Source organism: Macrobrachium nipponense, chromosome 49, assembly GCF_015104395.2.
Source record: "Macrobrachium nipponense isolate FS-2020 chromosome 49, ASM1510439v2, whole genome shotgun sequence".
Taxonomy (NCBI): domain Eukaryota; kingdom Metazoa; phylum Arthropoda; class Malacostraca; order Decapoda; family Palaemonidae; genus Macrobrachium; species Macrobrachium nipponense.
This window is the reverse complement of record NC_087224.1, coordinates 19,712,569-19,733,729: the sequence shown is the minus strand read 5'-3', so window position 1 is coordinate 19,733,729 and position 21,161 is coordinate 19,712,569. Positions and strand designations below refer to the sequence as shown.

Sequence of the window (21,161 nt, the reverse complement as noted above, 5' to 3'; positions counted from 1 at the left end):
TTCGGAAGTTACCACTCAGACATTAGGAAAGTTTTTTTCATAAATTCGCCATAAATCAAAATATTGTGCTAGAGACTTCCAATTTGTTGCAAAATGAAGGTAAATGATTTAATATTACTAAAATATAAGAGTTTTAGCTTACAATTGCATTTTTCGACCATAACGGTAGAGTCAAAGTTGACCGAAGGTTGAAATTTTGGCCCTTATCGTTATTTATATAAAAATATTTCAAAACTGATAAAAGCTACAGCCATGAGTTGTTTTTTTTTGTATTCGACATGAAATTGTGCACATTTTCATATATGTATGATACTCCATGTAACGGCTAATTTAAAATGGTGCAAAAATTATGGCAAAGTGACAAAATAATTTCCGAGATGTGTCGCTGATGCTTTTTAGTGTGAGAAGAAAGAAATTCGCGCTTACGCGCCTGGGTAACGATTGTAAACAAAACAACGCCTTGATCCGTGAGCTCCCAGCATCCCCCAAGGCAAGTGATTCAAAAGTTTTCACATAGTAGGCCTATAACTATTTTTCTGCGAATTATTAAAAAAACTTTTTTTCATCGACGTACCATTCGTCGGTTCGGCATCCGACAGACAATTTTCGTCGACGTTTAATACGTCCAATCAGCGTTAAAGGGTTTATCGATGATTCATATATATATATATTTTTTTTCATTATCCGAGTTCCTTTCATGCTGTATTTAAATAAAATTTTACTTGGCATGGAAAAAAAAAAAAAAAAAAAAAAAAAAACAACATGACTCACCAAGGATCATCTTCTTCTTCCCAGCCATCTAATTCCTTGAGACAGATGTAACACTTGGCAAGATCTGGTTCTTTTTTGCTGCCAGTGAAGAAGAATCCTGCTTCAGCCATCTGCAGTGAACAAAGGGGAACAAAATAATGAACAGAGTGATGTATACACAAATTGCTTTCATATAGGAAGTGGTCAAATACATACACAATGTACTTGACTCTTATAAAATGGGAAGAGCCTTGTTAAAACAAAATATTAAGTGAAAATAGGACACAATCTCTTAAAAATTAAAAAATAACAAACTTTACAGATAATTTGTATTTTTCATATACATATATACAAACCAGTTTGTAATCTAAGAGTATTCTTGGCATGAGCTGCAAGCAGCCACTGATGCTTGGTAGTAAGGTGGTTAACCCTTAAACGCTGAGCCGGTATTTCGTAAAGTTTCTTCCGTATGCCGGCGGCGTTCGCGAGTGAGCACCGAAGCGGATTTTTTTTTTTTTTTTTTTTTTTTTTTTTAATCACAGCACACTTAATTTTCAAGATTAAGAGTTCATTTTTGGCTCCTTTTTTGTCATTGTCTGAAGTTTAGTATTCAACCATCAGAAATGAAAAAAAAAAAATCATTATCATATATAAATATTGGAATATATGACAGCGCAAAAAAAAATTTCATATATAATTGTATACAAATCGTGCTGTGAGCAAAACGGTTAAAGCTAATAAGTTAATTATTTTTTCGTTGTATTGTACACTATATTGCAATGATTTTGGTATATAACAAATTGTAAAACAATCAAAACAACACAGAAAAAATATTATCACAATATGATGCATGAATTTGTAACGTGTGGAGGTAAAAAAAAAAAAAAAAAAAAATTTTTTTTCAAAAATTCACCATAAATCGAAATATTGTGCTAGAGACTTCCCGTTTGTTGCAAAATGAAGGTAATTGATTGAATATTACTAGACTGTAAGTTTTTTAGCTTACAATTACAGTTTTTGACCATTTTGGTCGAGTTAAAGTTGACCGAAGGTCGAATTTTTTCTATTTATCGTTTTTTATAAGAAAATATCAGTTGTTTTTAATAGTGTTCTACATGAAATTGCACACACTTTCATATATAAAACTTTATGTAACGGCTAATTTAAAATGGTGCAAACATTACGACAATCGGACAAAAAAATTTCTGATTTTTTCGGAAGAGTTACCGCGTGGACGTAAGGAAAAAGTTTTTCTGGGCTCAGCTCGTGTCGCTGCGCGAAATATCCTTTAATCTATTATTTCTAGGCTAAATGTACTAACACATACCAGAGAATAAATAAATAAAGAAAAAAGGTCAGTACAACTGACTCGCTCACCCTCCAAGAGGGTGTCGGTATGAACACTATGGCGAGTGAGACCACTACCACGAGCCGAATGCCAATAGAAATCTCCCACTACAAAATCCCCACAAGAGGAGAGCCGACCCACAGAGTGGGCAGCAACTACTACTACTCCATCCCATGCTGCCGACTGCTGCGCCTCTAGTGGCCATCCTTTTCAGTTAGCGCACACGGTACACACGTGCCCTTTTTTACTCTGTGTTATTTGTGCCCTTTTCTTTGGATTTATTTATCATGGAGCGTGCAGCCATCGCAGCAGCTAAGTTAAGTACTCAGTGTTTATTGCTAATTGGTTTTTTCCGGCCCTGAGCCCGTATTTGCCGTTTTTTAGGTATAAATACGAACTCTAGGTCGGAAGCATGGTTCTGCCTCGTGGCGGGTTCGTTCTTGGTCTCCCATACCCAGAACATTCCCTTACTTTAGTACGCTCTATTTTAATCATCCGATTTGTTTTAGGGTACAGTCTACACGGTTTTTGTCATGCATGCATGTCTTTTACCTTATGTAGGCTCCTTCTATCCAGACCCTAGCCACGGCTCTTAGTATCGGCCCCGGCTAGCTTTGAGTGGTAGACTTTCCTTCGGGTTAGTCGTACACTCCTGGATTTTTTCTCCTACTATTTTGTTTTCTTTCTTTCATGATTTATTCATTTTATATTATATTATATTATATTTAGGTTAGTGTAGGCGTCTGGCTTCATTTAGCCTAGGTTATGGCCCATATGCTACCGCTCTTCAGTTCGGTTGCTTCCCGATAGCTTCTCTCTGATCAGCCGGTTGTGTTTTCTAGGCCTTATTGTTTCATTGTTTTGTAGTTACCGCCCCGTGGTCACTACGTGATCACGGAGCAGCCAGACGCCTGTCCAGTCATCTCCCCCCCTCCCGCTCTTCCATAGAGTCGGGGGGTGGGTTGGTCTACCCATGCTCGCTCCGCATACCCGAGCCTGCCTCCCTCTCCCCCCAGGCGGAGGGAGTAGAGGGACGGGACAGACCCAGACTGGACTCGACCTCTCCAGCTTCTCGGTCCGGCCGGATGGTAAGGTGGGGGGACTGGCCTTTCCCCCCTCCGTCGCTACTCCGTCGCTCCGTTGCTAGCGCGAGTCTGTATGTCCTCTCGCCCTTTCCCACCTTACTGGGGCTCCTTTGCTACCGGAGCCCCGGCATCCAGCGGAAAGGTGCTAGTCCACCCAGCAGGGTGGACCGGGACATACAGTTGGTCTCTACTAACCACTCCGTCTCGCTGAGTCACGACACTCCGCCACGCACTGGACTTAGTCCGGTACGTTCGATTTTATAGGTTTAAGATCTGTTATGTTAAACTAGTAAGTTTATCTTAAGCTACCTTAAACCATCCCCCCTCCCTTACCTGTCTCACCGGATCTCTCCGGGGTTATAGCCTATTCAGGCGTTAAGGGAGGGGTTATGCCCAAAATTTTTCCGAGCTCCGGCATGCAACGGAGTTCTTCTGTCCTTTAGCCTGTAAGTGATAGCCTGTAAGTGATAGCCTTTAAGATACTCATGTGTCTTTTCACTTACAGACCACCAACTGTGAGCATCCGGGATGCGCCGCCACACTTCAAGACCCATGTGGACATGAAGTTTGCCGGTCCCATGCTCCATGCGCGACTCCGCACGGGGACATCCAGGTCTGGTATCACGAGACGTGCACCATCTGTTATGATCTGGTGAGCCAGCTTTTAGACGGGGTAAGTATTCCAACTCCGTTAGCCAGTCCCCATTTTGTTATAGTTCTTAAGTTTTCTAAATTCAATCTTCCAAACTTAAGATAAAATTCATGGGGTTTTGCAGCCCCTATAATTTTAAGTTAAGCTTTTAATTTAGTTTTAGTTTTAAGTTTAATCTTAAAATCTAATCAATACCCTCTCTTCCAGGCTCCGGCTGTGAGGGATACCGCACTGGCAACCCTGCGGGCCTGGGTCGGCGGTTTTGGGAAGAACGCCGCCAAGGGTATGCCCTACATTCTTGAAAAGAAGTTGGCGGTACTGATCTTCCCCGGAGGCAAGTCAACAGGCTACGTCGACCCAGCAGAGGCGGCCCCGACTATCGCTTTCATTCAGCAACAGCTTGCTGCCTCGTTGACGGATCAAGGCCAGGACATCTCCTCGGAAGTCGCGACATTGGACATTAATATTGAACCTATGGTAGGTGTAGACGACCTGTTGGTCGAGGTAGGTACGTTGGACGCCCAAGGGATGCCCTTGGTGCCACTGGATCTTCTACCCCTGCAACCTCTCCATCCTTCCAAGGCTTTACAGGTACAGAATTATATACTTCTCCTGACGCTTCCGTTAGACCCAAGGTCAAAGGTCAAGCAGTAAAAACCTTGACTAAGACGTCGTCGTCGTCTAAAAAGACGGCGTCGGCGTCATCTTCTTCTCGTAAGTCTCCGGCTAGAAATCCCGGAGCAGAGAGATCTAAAGCTTCTGGGTCCGGCTCTAAGTCCTCTAGGAGTAGATCCTCCAGGGAGAGATCACACACTCCAGCGGAGTCGACAGTTCCACTACCTTTGGTTCCGGTTCAGAGCCACCCTTCCACCTCCGCAGCAGCTCCGGCTTTGGATTCCAACGCTGGTCTGTTGCAACAAGTGGGCGATCTGGTTGGTTCTCTGAAAACCAGTATGGAACAAATGATCTCCCGGTTGTCTGATAGGATCACCTCTCAGGACAACATTATAGCCGGACTGAGCCAAGCTCCACTAGCTTCTCCCCCGCCTTTCAGCACAGGGGGAGCCCAATTACCCCCGTATGACTCTCTACCTCCGTTCTCAATGAACAATCCTTGGAGAGTAGCGTCATACGCCCCCTTCCAAGACGGGCTTATCTCTATCCCGGAATGTGGAACTCGGAGGATTGAAGACTTCGAGTTCTACCCGGAAGACCTTCAGCCTCCGTTCATCGGCTACGCCAGGCTCACCGCCTCGGCCATGACTCGGGACGATAAGGTACCGAAAGAGACAGTCCTCTATTCACGAGACCAGGCTCAGAGAGAATGGCTCAGGTGTCTAGAGGACATGGATTGTTCCAATACAAAGATTCAACCATTTAAGAGTCCTTTTACGATCTTTACAATGGAAGAGAGTACCCCGCTCCCTTTCTTGACAAAGATCGCTACAACCACCATTCCAGCAGCCCAGAAGGGGGATTCGATGCCTCAGCTGAAAGAAGCGGACCCTACGTCTCCTTTACTTCCATCAGCCGGTGAGTTGTGGGAAGATTTGCCCAACACCTTTTCAGCGGGCAAACTCAAACCAGACTGTGCTATGGAGCAGTTTGGTGAGAAGCTACCTAGGCTACCAGATAGCCTTATTCAGGCGGAATTTGATGCCAAATCGAGGTTAGCCAGGTCTATTAATACCATGGCCATGACCGAGGTGGCTACCATTTCCTATGGTTCTGAGCCACTCTTTAAGCTTCTCACCAAGTCTCTGACTCAAACGGTGCAGTCGGATATGTTTGAGTTCACCACGGCTAGGACGAACTGTAGGAAACATGTCCTCCAAGAAGCAACAATTCGGCACGAGCCGAATAAGTTGCTTACATCGAGCATCTGGGGAGCAGACCTCTTCCCAGAGGCGATGGTGAAGGAGGTCCAGGCAGAGGCTACGAGATTAAACCAAAGCCTTAAAGATCGTTGGGGTCTTACGGCCAAGAGACGCCAAGATCAAGTGGTCAGGGGTAAGGCTCAAAGGAAACCCAGACGTTTCCAGCCCTACCAGAAGAAACAGCCACGCTTTACTCAGCAGGTTCCAGCTGTCCCGTTGGTGCAAGCAGCCCAACCTTCTACCTCCAAGGCTCAGTCGCAGCCAATCTATGTTATTTCCCCCCAGCCTCAACCCTCCACCTCTTACGCTCTCTCTCCAGCCTACAATCAAGTCTTCGAGGGTCAGGCTTCCCAGAAGTATGACCGCTCGGGTAAGGGAGGCAGAGGTAAGCGATCCTTTCGTGGGAGAGGATCGGGAGGGCCCTTTAATAGAGGCAAGCATTTCAGGGGAGGCCGAGGAGGCTACCAAAACCAATGAGGATTTTCAGGTAGGAGGGAGGCTGTTTCACTTCCGCCACCGGTGGAACTTCAGCAAGTGGGCGCAGAGTATTGTGTCAAAAGGCCTGGGTTGGAGCTGGATAGCGAACCCACCCCCATCCAGACCTTTCCGCCAACTTCCATCCAAAGAATTGACGGAGTATGCGGAGGACCTCCTTCAGAAAGGAGCTATAGCGAGAGTCAACAGGTTAAAATTTCAAGGACGCTTATTCAGCGTGCCAAAGAAAGGCTCACAAAAAAGAAGGGTAATCTTAGACTTGTCCCGCTTAAACTTAGCCATTCGCTGCGACAAGTTCAAGATGCTCACGATCTCGCAGGTACGGACCTTACTTCCCCGTGGGGCCGTCACCACCTCTATCGATCTTACAGACGCTTACTATCATATCCCTATTGCAAGACACTTCCGTCCGTATCTGGGCTTCAAGATAGGAGACCAGACGTTCTCCTTCAAGGTAGTTCCTTTCGGGCTCAACGTAGCACCCAGGGTGTTCACGAAGTTGGCGGAAGTGGTGGTTCAACAACTAAGGTCGCAAGGGGTTATGGTAGTAGCGTATCTCGACGATTGGTTAATCTGGGCTCCAACAGTCGAGGAATGCCACAAAGCAACACTGAAAGTGATTCAGTTCCTGGAATATCTAGGTTTCAAGATAAACAGGACCAAGTCAAGACTCACTCCAGAGTCAAACTTTCAGTGGCTGGCATTCAATGGAATCTATCCTCCCATACTCTGTCGATTCCATCAACCAAGAGGAAAGAAATAGCGAAGTCAGTCAAGCAATTTCTGAGTCACAAACTGGCGTCGAGAAGAACTCAGGAAAGGATCCTGGGTTCACTCCAGTTTGCATCAGTGACAAACATCTTGATGAAAGCCAAACTGAAAGACCTAACCAGAATCTGGCGCTCACGAGCAAATGTCAGGTCCAGGGACAAGTTATCCTCAGTCCCTCAGATTCTACGGAATCGACTTCGACCGTGGGCAAAAGTCAAGAACTTATCGATTTCAGTACCCCTTCAGTTTCCTCCTCCGGGGATTACCATCCACACAGACGCTTCATTAAGCGGTTGGGGAGGATATTCCCAGTTCAAGAAAGTTCAGGGAACTTGGTCACTGCAGTTCCGTCAGTTCCATATAAACGTACTGGAGGCAATGGCAGTGTTCTTGACTCTAAAAAGGTTACGTCCGCCAAAGTACTCCCACATAAAGCTAGTCTTGGACAGCGCAGTGGTGGTACATTGTATAAACAGGGGAGGCTCCAAATCGCGCCATCTAAATCATGTCATGGTAGCCATCTTCTCCCTGGCGGACAAGTTCAGTTGGCACCTCTCCTCCACCCATATAGCTGGAGTGAGAAACGTCATAGCAGATGCTCTATCCCGATCAGTACCTCTAGAGTCGGAATGGTCACTGGACAACAGTTCGTTCCAATGGATTCTTCAGAGAGTGCCAGGCCTACAAGTGGATCTCTTCGCATCCCAAGCGAACCACATACTCCCATGTTATGTGGCCCCCAACCTGGACCCTCTGGCCTATGCCACGGACGCCCTGGCCCTAGACTGGAACAACTGGGAGAAGATTTATGTCTTTCCTCCAGTGAATCTTCTCATGAAGGTACTGAACAAACTCAGGACATTCAAGGGTCAAGTGGCTCTAGTAGCCCCAGACTGGCCGAAGAGCAATTGGTACCCTCTAATTCTGAACTGGGTCTTCGCCCTCTTCGGATTCCCAGTCCCAAGCTCTCCCAGTCAGTACAAACGAAGACTGTGTTCGCTTCCTCAGGAATTCTCAAAACCCTAACTTTATGGATTTCATGAAGTTTGCAGCGAAAAGGGATGCGAATATTGACCCTCAAAATATTCTCTTCTTGGAATCCGATAAAAGGGATTCAACTTTGAGACAGTATGATGCTGCTGTCAAAAAGTTAGCAACCTTCCTGAGAGAATCAGATATTAGAATCATGACAATCAATTCAGCTATATCCTTTTTCAGATCTTTATTTGAAAAAGGCTTAGCAGCTAGCACCATTACGACAAACAAGTCAGCCTTGAAAAAGATTTTTCAATTTGGTTTCAACATAGACTTGACAGACTCCTACTTCTCGTCTATTCCCAAGGCGTGTGCTAGACTTAGGCCTTCTGTAAGGCCTACATCAGTATCATGGTTCTTAAAATGATGTTCTAAAGCTGGCTTCAGAAACTGATAATGACACATGTTCTTTTATAATGCTCTTAAGAAAAACTCTATTTTTATTAAGCTTGGCCTCAGGAGCTAGAATTTCAGAACTGTCGGCATTATCCAGAGATCCGGATCATATTCAGTTCCTTCCCACAGGGGAAGTGCTACTTTCTCCGGAACGTAGTTTTATAGCTAAGAATGAAGATCCTTTGATGAGGTGGGAACCATGGAAGGTACTACCCCTTCCACAAGATATATCTCTTTGCCCAGTATCGACCTTACGAGCCTTTCTGTCTAGGACCTCCTCATCCTCATCGGGTCCTCTCTTTAAGAGAGAAAAAGGTGGTACTTTATCTATTAAAGGCATCAGGCAACAAATCCTGTACTTTATTAAACAAGCCAATCCTGACTCTTTTCCAAAAGCACATGATGTCAGGGCAGTAGCCACCTCAATTAACTATTTCCAACATATGAACTTCGATGAGTTGAAAAAATATACTGGATGGAAATCGCCGACAGTATTTAAACGTCATTACTTAAAGTCCTTGGAAGCTCTGAAATTTTCAGCAGTGGCGGCGGGTAACATAGTTTCCCCCGACTCTGCCTAATCTTTAGTAGAAGATCCAGTCCTCCTTTCTACCTGTCTCACCCAACAGTTCGTCTATTCCTGCCTTGTTCATCTACGGTTACCTTGTGTCTTAGCTGCTTTTATGATGATATGGTGGGTGTCCCTTATTTTTTTGCTAGGGACACTCACAATCGATTGTATATATTGATCTCTTGGATGTGATCCCCTTATTTTTATGCTAGGGGATACATCTTATTTGTAATGGTTACGGGTTTTGTATATTAAGTTATATACATTCCTTTATATATTATTATTATTGAAGTTTGTTCTGTTCAACTTATTGTTTTAATTGCTCTAGAGTTCTTGATACATATCAATACACAGATACTATTTCTGAACATATATGCCATGTTAACCCTGTATATATGTAAATTACCTTAAGTTAAGAAATATTATTAGCATTAAGTTTAATTTAAGCAATATTTCTATTTTTGTATCATTGTGTATATGTATCTTTATTAGCAATTATATTCTTTTATTTTATTTTATCTTTTATTTGAGACCTCTTTTTTGTTTTGTTGAATTTTATTTACAATCTTGTGCTATTTCTCTGGTACGATTTCGCGCAGCGACACGAGCTGAGCCCAGAAAAGGGATTTTGACGTAAGGAAAAATCTATTTCTGGGCGATTGGCTCGTGTCGCCAGCGAAATCCCACCCTACCCATCCCATCGCTCAAGATTGTCTGCTAACTTCAGGATGGCCACTAGAGGCGCAGCAGTCGGCAGCATGGGATGGAGTAGTAGTAGTTGCTGCCCACTCTGTGGGTCGGCTCTCCTCTTGTGGGGATTTTGTAGTGGGAGATTTCTATTGGCATTCGGCTCGTGGTAGTGGTCTCACTCGCCATAGTGTTCATACCGACACCCTCTTGGAGGGTGAGCGAGTCAGTTGTACTGACCTTTTTTCTTTATTTATTTATTCTCTGGTATGTGTTAGTACATTTACCCTAGAAATAATAGATTAAAGGATATTTCGCTGGCGACACGAGCCAATCGCCCAGAAATAGATTTTTCCTTACGTCAAAATCCCTTTTTTCATAAATTCACCATTAATCGAAATATTGCGTTAGAGTCTTCCAATTTGATGCAATATAAAGATAAATGATTAAATATTACTAGAATGTAATAGTTTTAGCTTACAATTGCGTTTTTTTACCATCTCGGTAGTCAAAGTTGACCGATTACAATTGCGTTTTTTACCATCTCGGTAGTCAAAGTTGACCGAAGGTTGAAATTTTGGCTCCTATCATTATTTATATGACAATATTTCAAAACTGATAAAAGCTACAACCATGGGTTGTTTTTTGTTGTATTCTACATGAAATTGCACACATATCCATATATAAAACTTTATGTAACGGCTGATTTAAAATGGATGTAAGGAAAATTTTTTGTCATAAATTCACCATAAATCGAAATATTGTGCTAGAGACTTCTAATTTGTTGCAAAATAAAGGTAAATGATTGAATATTACTAGAATGTAAGAGGTTTTAGCTTACAATTGCGTTTCTCGACCATTTCGGTCGAGTCACAGTTGACCGAAGGTTGATATTTTGGCACTTATCGTTATTTATATGAAAATATTTCAAAATTGATAATAGCTACAACCATGGGTTGTTTATTGATGTATTCTAAATAAAATTGCACACATTTTCATATATAAAACTTTATTTAACGGCTAATATAAAACTGTGCAAACACTATGACAATAGAACGAAAAAATTTATGACTTTTTCGGCAGTTACTGCGCGGACGTAGGAAAAAGTTTTTTTTCTAAAATTCGCCATAAATCGAAATATTGGGTTAGAGACTTCCAATTTGTTGCAAAATGAAGGTAAATGATTGATTATTACTAGAATGTAAGAGATTTAGCTTACAATTGCGGTTTTCGACCATTTCGGTCGAGTCAAAGTTGACCGAAGGTTGAAATTTTGGCAATTATCGTTATTTATATGGAAATATTTCAAAACTGATCAAAGCTACAACCATGGGTTGTTTTTTGTTGTATTCTACATGAAATTGCGTACATTTCATATATAAAACTTTATGTAACGGCTAATATAAAACTGTGCACACATTACGACAATTGGACAAAAAAATTTCTGATTTTTTCGGAAGAGTTACCGAGTGGAGGGAAGGAAAAAGTTTTTTTCATAAATTCACCATAAATCAAAATAGTATTGTGCTAGAGACTTCCAATTTGTTGTAAAATGAAGTTAAATGATTGAATATTACTAGAATATAAGAGTTTAAGCTTACAATTGCGTTTTTCGACCATTTCGATAGAGTCAAAGTTGACCGAAGGTTGAAATTGTGGCACTTATCGTTATTTATATGAGAATTTGTCAAAACTGATCAAAGCTACAACCATGAGTTGTTTTTAGTTGTATTCTACATGAAATTGCACACATTTCCATATATAAAACTCTATGTAACGGCTAATATAAAATGGTGCAAAAATTATGTCAAAGTGCAAAATCATTTCTGAGATGCGTCGCTGATGCCTTTTAATGTGGGAAAAATGAAATTCGCGCTTGCGTGCCTGGCTAACGATTGTAAACAAAACAACAGCTTGATCCATGAACTCCCAGCATCCCCCAAGGCGTGTGATTCAAAAGTTTTTGCCTAGTAGGCCTATAACTATTTTTCCGCGAATTTAAAAAAAAACATTTATTTCGTTGATGTTTCGTATGTCGGTTCGGCACCCGACAGACAATTTTTGTCGACGTTTAATACGTCCAATCGGTGTTAAAGGGTTAATTGATGACATGTAAGTAGTTGGGTGGATTAGTGTTGCCACTTACCTGTCAGGAGAATAGCAATTTTACCTTCAGCATTGGGGACTATGAAAGGATGGTTGAGTTGGAATTTAGTGGGATTTGTATATATTTAGTGAAATACAAACTACTGTATAATCAAAACTTTATATCTATTCCATAACAGAAGCCATTGCATTTTGCATAGAGGTCACTCCCAAGTTGAGAGGATCATCTCCTGAAATGAGCTTCACCAGATAAGACTATGGACTACCTGCCAAAGGCAAGCTGGTTACTCCTGGTGCAACAGGAACTACACTGAGACAACCCTGAACCGGCTAGTGTGTATGTGTGTTATGAAAATACTCTTGCTGCTTATATAACTATCATCTTGCCCAGGTATACTCTGACTGCTGCTTGGGCAGATGCTCAGGCTTCAACAAATTTACCATAATCCCCAGGTTATGACAATATGCAGAGGCAACCTTTATGACAGAGCATCTGTACCTCCATGGATTCCAAAACTAGGCCATCATCCTTGTAACACAACAAGTGTACACCTTGTGAATGAACTCAAGCCATCACAGTAAACACTCATGTGAACACCTGGAAAGGGGTTTTGGGGGTTGGGGTGGAGTTGGCCAATCTGAACCCCAGGGCATTGAACTGGTGGACAGTCTTTTTGCAGACAAAGCACACATACTTCCTGGTGGACTATTGGACAGGCACCTGAAATTGCCAATCTTTCAGATCCACAAAAAGCAAATGGATGTGCACATATAGCTATTTGCAAGGACAGTGGAGAGTGAAAAAATAAGCCAAGATAAGTACCCCTCCAAGCCTTCATTAAACGAGGAATGGAGTTGCATCTGCTAACTAACAATGGTCAGAGACCAGAGGCTCTGCCACAGGTCCTAAGGAGAAAATATCCATGGCAATGTGGATGATGACCCCGAGGTAGAAAGGCATAAAGGTGTTATGTCCATGTTAAACAGTAACTGTAACACATAATGTTCCTTATGAATATCAGGGATAAAGCAATGCCCTGACTTTGAGTCCTTGACTACAGTATAGTCGGCCCCCTCACCTAGTAACTTGTATAGCTGCTTGGTGACCTCCCAGAGCCAGAACGTAATACAGTGGTCCCCCCGTATTTGCGGGGGATGCGTACCAGACCCCCCCGTGAATAGTTAGAACCCCTATAAAAATGCTAAAAACAGCCTATGTTGTTAGTTAAAACTCAAAAAAACCCACTAAAAATTTTCATGGTTTTTTTAATAGTTTTATCACAAAAAGTACATTTTATGATGAAATCGATAAAAAACCCCAGGAATTTGTGGACATTTCTCATAGAAAAATACTGCGAATACGTGAATTTTCTGCTAATAATGCGGGAAACATTCCTGAGGGAAACCCGCGAATGTGAGAGTCCTCGAATCCGGAAGACGCAAATACAGGGGGTCCACTGTACGGGCAGTCCCCAGTTATAGGCAGGGGTTCCATTCCAATGGCTTGATGATCAGCAAAATTCGATGATAACTAAACATCTGCAATTTCTAGTGTTTATTGGTGCCAATAACTGGATTTGGGTGCCTCTGTTAAATATGTATTGGCGCCAATACAGGCAGTCCCTGGGATACGACGGGTTCGGCTTACGACGTTCCGAGGTTAAGGCGCTTTTCAATTATATTCATAAGAAATTATTTCCAGGGTTACGACGCTTACAATGCTGATCTCGCAGAAGAATTACGACACCAAAAATGCTAAATAATCAATATCTGATGGGTTTTTTTTTATGAAAAATGCAATAAGAATGCAATTTACATAGTTTTCAATGCACCCAAAGCATTAAAAGTAAGATTTTCTTAGGATTTTTTATGATGTTCCGGTTTACGACGATTTTCAGGTTTAAACGGGTCTCAAGAACGGAACCCCCGTCATAACCCGGGGACTACCAGCACCCTATTATCGGCAGTGATAACCAGAAACTGCAGATTTTCAGCACCAGACAAGCACCATACGACCAGATCGCCGATAACCAGGGACTGCCAGTACTCCAGTAACAATGAACAGTAACTGTCAACACTCCGGCCTACGATGCTGAGTAATACACAGATAGTACCTTAAAACTTTGAAGTGGCCACAACAGGCATCTCCTCTTGATCAACTGTAGTCTCCAAAGGATGAGATCAAGAAAGACTCGTATCTTTTGTCAGGAACTGACAGGTTCTGAGTTTTTATCAAACTCAGAGATGAATGAAAATGAGAGGGATCACAAACCCTTCTAGTGGTGCAATAAGCAGGAGACAGTGAAAGGAAGGAAGGGGAGAATCACTCCTAACTATGTCTGAATGACAGGATCACACAGGCCCTGCCACTTCCCAGGACCCATGCAAACCAGGATCCCATACTTGAAGTACAGGTACCCTGGCTAGCCTAAATAGCCAGGCTAGCTAGGTTGGACTGGCATCTCTGGTAACCCAAGGACCAGCCAGCCCAAGGGAAATGTTTGTACCCGTAAGGTAAACCGCAACTGGTGCAGCAAATCATGGGTGCAAAAGTACCATTAGCATGAGCCAAAAAATTCTCTTCCACAGAAAAGAACCAAATGCTGGAAGGATATCAAGAATTCCTGCAGGGAGAGCAGTAGTCCCAATCTTCATCCATTCAAAATTATTAAAAGAGGAATATCAAAGGAAATTGAAAAAATCCACAATACCTGTCCCTACTAAACAACCCGATCCAAGGCCACATTTGTTGATAGTAACCAAGTTGCACAACCTGGTCGCATAACCCCTCTAAAGGCCCTGAAGAGCCAGTGGCAAAAGGGTCAAAGTGCAACTCAGTTACCATGGCCATTCAACCATGGAAAGACCAGGAACACCAGCTCATTGCTCTCCAAAATCTCAATTCAAATCTATGAATTCAGGAACCGAATGAGCAGCGCAAACCCTTTGTTGTGCTGATTACAACTGCAATCTTGAGTAAGATCAATAAACGTTACATATGTACGCTAACATTGTTCAAATGAGTGCTTGGAAGGCTGGGAAAGATGGTTTTCGTCACTGATCAGAACCTGTACATCCACACGGTAGCCCAATATTGGATTTCAAAAGTGCCTTGAAAACATAGGGGAAAACATCACGACAGGCCAACCCTCATCACGGTAGACGGGTCTTATTCACTCGATATTTAATTGGTGAAACATGAATACAATTGCAACTCTAAGCATACCATTTAAAAGACTGAAGTTTCGTCAACATATTGTGATATATGAAAGCCCCATACGAACTAAAATAAGCATGTGAGCTCTTCGTAAAATATGTTTTCAAGGCAGTTTTGAAATCCAATATGGCGGCTACGTTTTGCATGGACGGTTCTCATCAGTGACGGCCACCATCTTTCCCCAGCCTTCCCAGCACTCATTTGAACAATGTTAGCGTATGTATGTAACGTTTATTGATCTTACTCAAGATTGCAGTTGTAATCAGCACAATAAAACATTTTGTTGCCTATATTAGTGAAAGTATGAAACTTGTTATTCCCGGGGTTATGGTTGGAACTGAATTCATTCTTACCTTGTAATCGGCGGTTTTTATCCTTACTGCCATCACAACTGAAACTCCACAGTGCTTATTTGATTGTTATTATACACATTTTGGTCTCAGTTCACTCCACATTGCACTTTAAACCCGTTGCTGTTCCTGGTTTCTAAGCGCGCGCCATAAACACAATTTCGACGACGACGAAACTGCAAAGTTTTATTCCCTAAACTGTTTACTTTACTCGTTATTTAGTTTAAATTTACTTTGTTATTTAAAAATTTTGATTTAATTCATGTATATTATCCCTTTTTTGCAACCAAATTACCCCGAAAAATTACAGATATTTCTAAAGTAGATAAAATCAAATGTTTCTAACGTTTTCGTACATCTGGCTGCCGAAAACCATAGAGGAACGAATACGGAAAAGTGCAGAGGAACGACTACGTTTTTTTTTTTTTTTTTTTGCTTTTTTGTTTTTGCTAGCACTTTTCATTGATTTCAGTCTTTATTAGTATTTTGATTTTCTTTAATATCGTATGCCAGAAATAAATGTAACCTTTAATGTTTGCATGCTAAGAATGGCAAAATCATCGTTGCCACATTAGTGGAGGCTTCACACATACGCCGTTCCATTATTATAAACTGTTTCCATGAATTCTAGTTGTCATAGTAATGCAATAATGATAAAATTGCTTTAATATTTATGTATATATACTTCTAATACATAGCCTAATTTCACCAATTTCAACGTTTTGTGTGTAGTCTTATACCCAGTTTGGAGGGTCAACACATACCGAATGGCAACAGAGAGAGAGAGAGAAACGAGAGAGAGAGAGAGAGAGAGAGAAGGAAGGCGGAGGAACTAAGAAGAAAAGGATGGCGGTGGAGGGGGGGGTGGGGGGTGGGGAGAGGGTAGGTGGAGCTTTATACACGTGTTCGTATCCATTTCTGCATAATGGAGTTTTGTCTCTTGGTACAAGGACAAGTGTCGTTATTCTTTACGATTAGTGATTCACGATACCCTTATAAATTACGGCACTGGGTGTAATGCACTATAGCAAAATCTCGTTCTGTTACGAGTGTTCGTTACAGAAATAGGTATTGCCCAAAAACGTGCTTGCACTGTCTCTGAAACCCATAGTAGACATGCTGCTTAGTTGTCAATCAAGTTTTTATAACCAAGTATTTTTTACAAGCTAGCTATTGAATAAATTTGTATTTTTCTCAGTCAAAACATATGCCCCTCAATGCTAACTTTCCTCTTTTAACGACTTTCTGGTCATTGCAAATTCGGCCCCATAATTTCTTATGGTGCGAAAACAGACAGAGGCCCAGGGACCGAAAACGATTGCGTCACACTACGGCGATAATCCAGCAGTAAAACATCTTCATATATCCAAAAAGTAAATAATAAAGATATATATGCGCATTACGATTATAACAATTACATGTATAGCTGATAACAATCTGCATGAATAACTGGTAAACTGTTCTGCAATGACAGTTGAGTATAGCAATTATTTACATTAGGTACGAAAGTCAAGATGTCGTGACGTCATAATACAGAACTTGAAAGAACGTTCTAATTCAGAAAAATAATTACTTAAATTTGAGTCAGAGTCGAGTTACTTTTTCAATAACGAATATTTTCAAATTAATCATCATAAATATGTAAAATATTGATGTTTTACTACTTATTTAAAAATTAGCCAAGAGCACGCTTCTCGTCATCTTCTACCCAAACAGCTGTTTACGCCTGGCTTGCTGTTGGTGAGAAATCGTGTTTCGATTGTTGTGATAAAAGTGCTCCAGCGTCTGTGGGTACAAGTGGTGTGCGGATTTATCACAGGAAATGGAAAGTTTGTTGACACAAGCGACTCCGTAAACATCGAGATGGCGTCAATCTTCGAAACATTTTTAGTTGTAAGTAAAAATTTCTAAAGCGTTTTGGTGAGATTTCCACTGCCGTGGGCGCCATTTTCAGTACCCTCTGTTTAAATCTTAAAATTTGGCCTTAATTTCTAACTTTGGAGAAAATACTTACTTCGAAAGGAGAGTAGAGGTCTTTAGCTCCGTTTCTCACCAACAACAAGTCGCGACTGATGCCCATCTCGGGTGTCAGGACGCGTTATAATGTACTTTTTCGGAGGGTGGCTAGGTGTTGATTGTAGGTGGCCTGCTTGGCCTGCTGTGATGTTCTACCCTATTTTACGAAGAGCGTCACATGCTTATTTTAGTTCGTATGGGGCTTTCATATATCACATTATGTTGACGAAACTTCAATCTTTTGAATGGTATGCTTGGAGTTGTAATTGTATTCTTGTTTCACCATTTAAATATCGAGTGAATAAGACCTGTCCACCGTGATAAGGGTTGATAGTAGTCACTAGTGTTTCCCCCTAAATATGTAAAATATTGATGTTTTACTATTTATTTTAAAAATTATCTAAGTGCATGCTTTGTTGTCGTCGTTGTCTTCTACCAAAACAGTTGTTTACTAAAAAATGTACTGGTAAGGGACCGTGTTCCGACTGTTGTGATGAAAGTGCCCCAGCGTCTGTGGGTACAAGTGGTGTGCGGATTTATCACAAGAAATGGTTAGTTTATTGACACAAGCGACTCCGTAAACATCGAGATGGCGTCAATCTTCTAAAATATTGAAGCGTAAGTAAAAATTTAGAAAGCGTTTTGGTGAGATTTGGACTGCCGTAGCCACCCTTTTCACTACCCTCTGTTTAAATCTTAAAATTTGGCCTTAATTTCTAACTTTGGAGAAAATATACTTACTTTGGAAGGAGAGTAGAGGTCTTTAGCTCCGTTTCTCACCAACAACAAGTCGTGACTGATGCCCATCTCTGGTGTCAGGACGCGTTATAATGTACTATTTTTGGAGGGTGGCTAGCGTTGATTGTAGGTGGCCTGCTTGGCCTGCTGTGATATTTTACCCTATTTTTGGGGTGGCATGCATTGATCGTATATGGCCTGTCGAAGGCCATGCGGTGTTTTACCCTAGAGCCAGACTTTCATTAACCTCTTTAATCTTAAAATATGACCTTAATTTCTAACTTTGGAGAAAATACTTACTTCGAAAGGAAAGTAGCAGTCGCGATCTCCTGCTCTCACCACCAACAACTCGTGAATGGTGCCCATCTCTGGTGTCAGGACGTGTTAAAGTACTTTTTCGGAGGGTGGCTTCACACACGGTGGAAACTGGATCCGCTAGTCCAGTCGGTTGTTTCCCCTATACAAAAACATGTCTTGTGGGATAAGGACCCCCATAGAATTTTGAGAAAATCGACCCCTAAACTGTAGCTAGGATAGGATTACTACTGCCTTGAAGTTAACCTACCTTCTCTTTGCTCATGCACGTATCGCTACCAAACGGCCATTTCTTGAAGCTTTTCAGTCTGTTTTCTTCGTTCAACATTTCGTATAACTCCTTGTCCTTCATTTTGTAAAAAATATAAATGATTCTGCGGTGATGAAATGATATTGCAAAGTCTGTACGTTAAACTTCTTGAACCAAAACGTCTTTGTTTATGTTTTCAAATCTTGAACTGTTTGGCAGACGGAACATGCGCCCATGTTGACATACGGATGTCATAAGTAAAACACCAATAAATCACGAAACAAAGCATAAATGAACGAAAAGAACAATGATATTTCATTTTTATCTATTTATTAAATGAATATTTCCTCAAATTGCGATAGAATCGGTTTATACACAGAGAAATGCGTGTACAATTGCAAGATGTTTTATATCAAACCTATGTCAGCATGGATAAGTTTCTGGTTTCGCACTGAAGTAAAACACCAGTAAATCACACATGCAAAAATAAATGAATCAAAAGAACTGTAGAATTTTAAACTTAACTATTTATTCAATGCATAATTTTTCTCAAATTGTGTTGGAATTTATTTAAAAGCAGGGAAATGCGTTTACAATCGCAAGGTATTCTATGTCAAACCTATAATGTCAGCATTGTTAACGTTTTGGTGTCGCACCAGGGAGGTATTACAGGTACGATACCTCGATGTGTCGCACCTAAGGCACTGAAATAAGCTAATAAAAGTTGGAATATTAAAGAAATCTTAAAGAAAGTAACGCTAAAGACGGTTAGAATACTTAGAAAAGAGATTAACACCAAATAACAATGAAAATAAGTGGAGGGACCGAGGGGGCTCTTAAGAACCAGGAACTAGAAACTAGGAAAAGAAAGCTCATTAATGCGAAGGAAATAAACTATTTGAATTCATTTGGGGTAATGATCTTAGAGGCACAATAGTTTCGTAGTGCAACTACAAAACCTTTTCCTCTTGTTACACCTTTCAAACCTCATCATAGTTCCCAGCGCTTAGATATTGGCCTAGATTTTATATTCCATTCCATTCACGAGAGTAACAAGAGGTCAAGGAATCCACTGGAATCGTAACCTTGGTATGTTTCCTGTGATACTTTCAATGTGATGTAGTTGCAACTTTCCGGCAAAAACTGTAGTACCAGACGTTCACAGTTTGCTTGCATTATAAGGGTACGAGCAACCTCTACCTGAGTAGTATACACCGGCTAAATTATAAAAAAAATAGGGGGGGGGGGGGGGGGGTGGGGGAAGAGATCTAGTTGAATAGAAATATACACGCTCTCGAACCAAGTTCCAGTCCGTATTTTCATTCGGGGAATCATTCTATAAGCAAAAATTCGGGTGTAGTATGGGTAGTCTTTTAAGTCCTGTTTTAGCCAATCTGTACATGGAATACTTTGAAACTACAGTAATATATGCAATAAAACCCCAAAACATGTTGTAGATGATATTCTAACATTTTGGGATAATAGATGGGGCAATTTGAATGAATTCCTTTCAAAATTAAACACATTAGTGCCCAGCATCAAATTTAAAGTTGTATGGGAAACATACAACAAAATTCCTTTTATTGATGTTTTAATAATTATAGACACGACAGAATACAAATTTACCATATACAGAAAACCAATGTTCTCACTTTCATACATTCACTACTTTAAGTATCACGACATTCCTATCAAGATAGGTGTAGCCAGCAACCTATTCTTAAGAGCCTTAGAATTTGTTCCCCAGATTTCCTGGAAAAAGAACTTGAACTAATTCGTAAGCAGCTTTCGTCTTTAAGGGGGCCGGCCGGTTAATGCCATTTTCTAAGAGCAGGACTTTGACATTCATACCACTTAATCAGGTAACTTGGGACATCTCCAAACCGCACATGATTTTTGTCTCTGACCTTCGGTTTTGTGACGCCAGGGCGATTTATCCCGAAAATAACCATTTTTCAAATTCTATCTCCTCCCTTGATATTTAATATTAAGACCTGGGATTACTACCCTATATAGACCTGATGTAGAACTCCAATCAAATGAAGAGTTTTTTTTCTAACAGTATTTTTTTTGCTAGATATGAATTTTTCATTAGGGCAAAAAATAAACCCTATAAATCAGGAAAAAAATTATAAAAAAGACGATTTTTTTAAAAAGGGCTATATTTGATTGTTCTTTAATGTCTTTCTAAGTTATATACCAAATTTCAATGCTATAGCTTTAAAACTAAGTGAGAAGATAGATTTTGAAGGTCAATAAGTATAGTTTTGAGATACGTACTGGCGTTCAAAGTTTTCCTTTGTATTTTTATAAAGACAATGTAAATAAATAATGATTATTATGAATGTATATTTCTTTTTTGGGTATTAATAAGCCAAAACTATGTTATTTATCATAATTTAATCATAAATGATGATCCCTTCGCTCATATATCGTAACCTGGGGCACTGTTTCAGGCAAGACAGGGCACTCCTTCCTATGCAGCTATCTCTCTCTCCTTCA

General features: G+C 40.9%; 1 protein-coding gene across 1 annotated transcript in view; it reads right to left on the bottom strand.

Moving 5' to 3' along the window:
• The window catches only part of LOC135205371 (baculoviral IAP repeat-containing protein 5.2-like), a 36,049-nt gene extending 17,167 nt beyond the window's left edge, over nucleotides 1-18,882 (bottom strand). The window contains exons 1-2 of the mRNA XM_064235867.1: nucleotides 18,660-18,882; nucleotides 772-881 (exon numbers count right to left, since the gene is read on the bottom strand). Coding sequence (XP_064091937.1) covers nucleotides 772-881; nucleotides 18,660-18,761 — 212 coding nt within the window. The 5' untranslated portion in view covers nucleotides 18,762-18,882. The remainder of the gene's footprint in view (nucleotides 1-771; nucleotides 882-18,659) is intronic.
• Nucleotides 18,883-21,161: the final 2,279 nt, after the last annotated feature.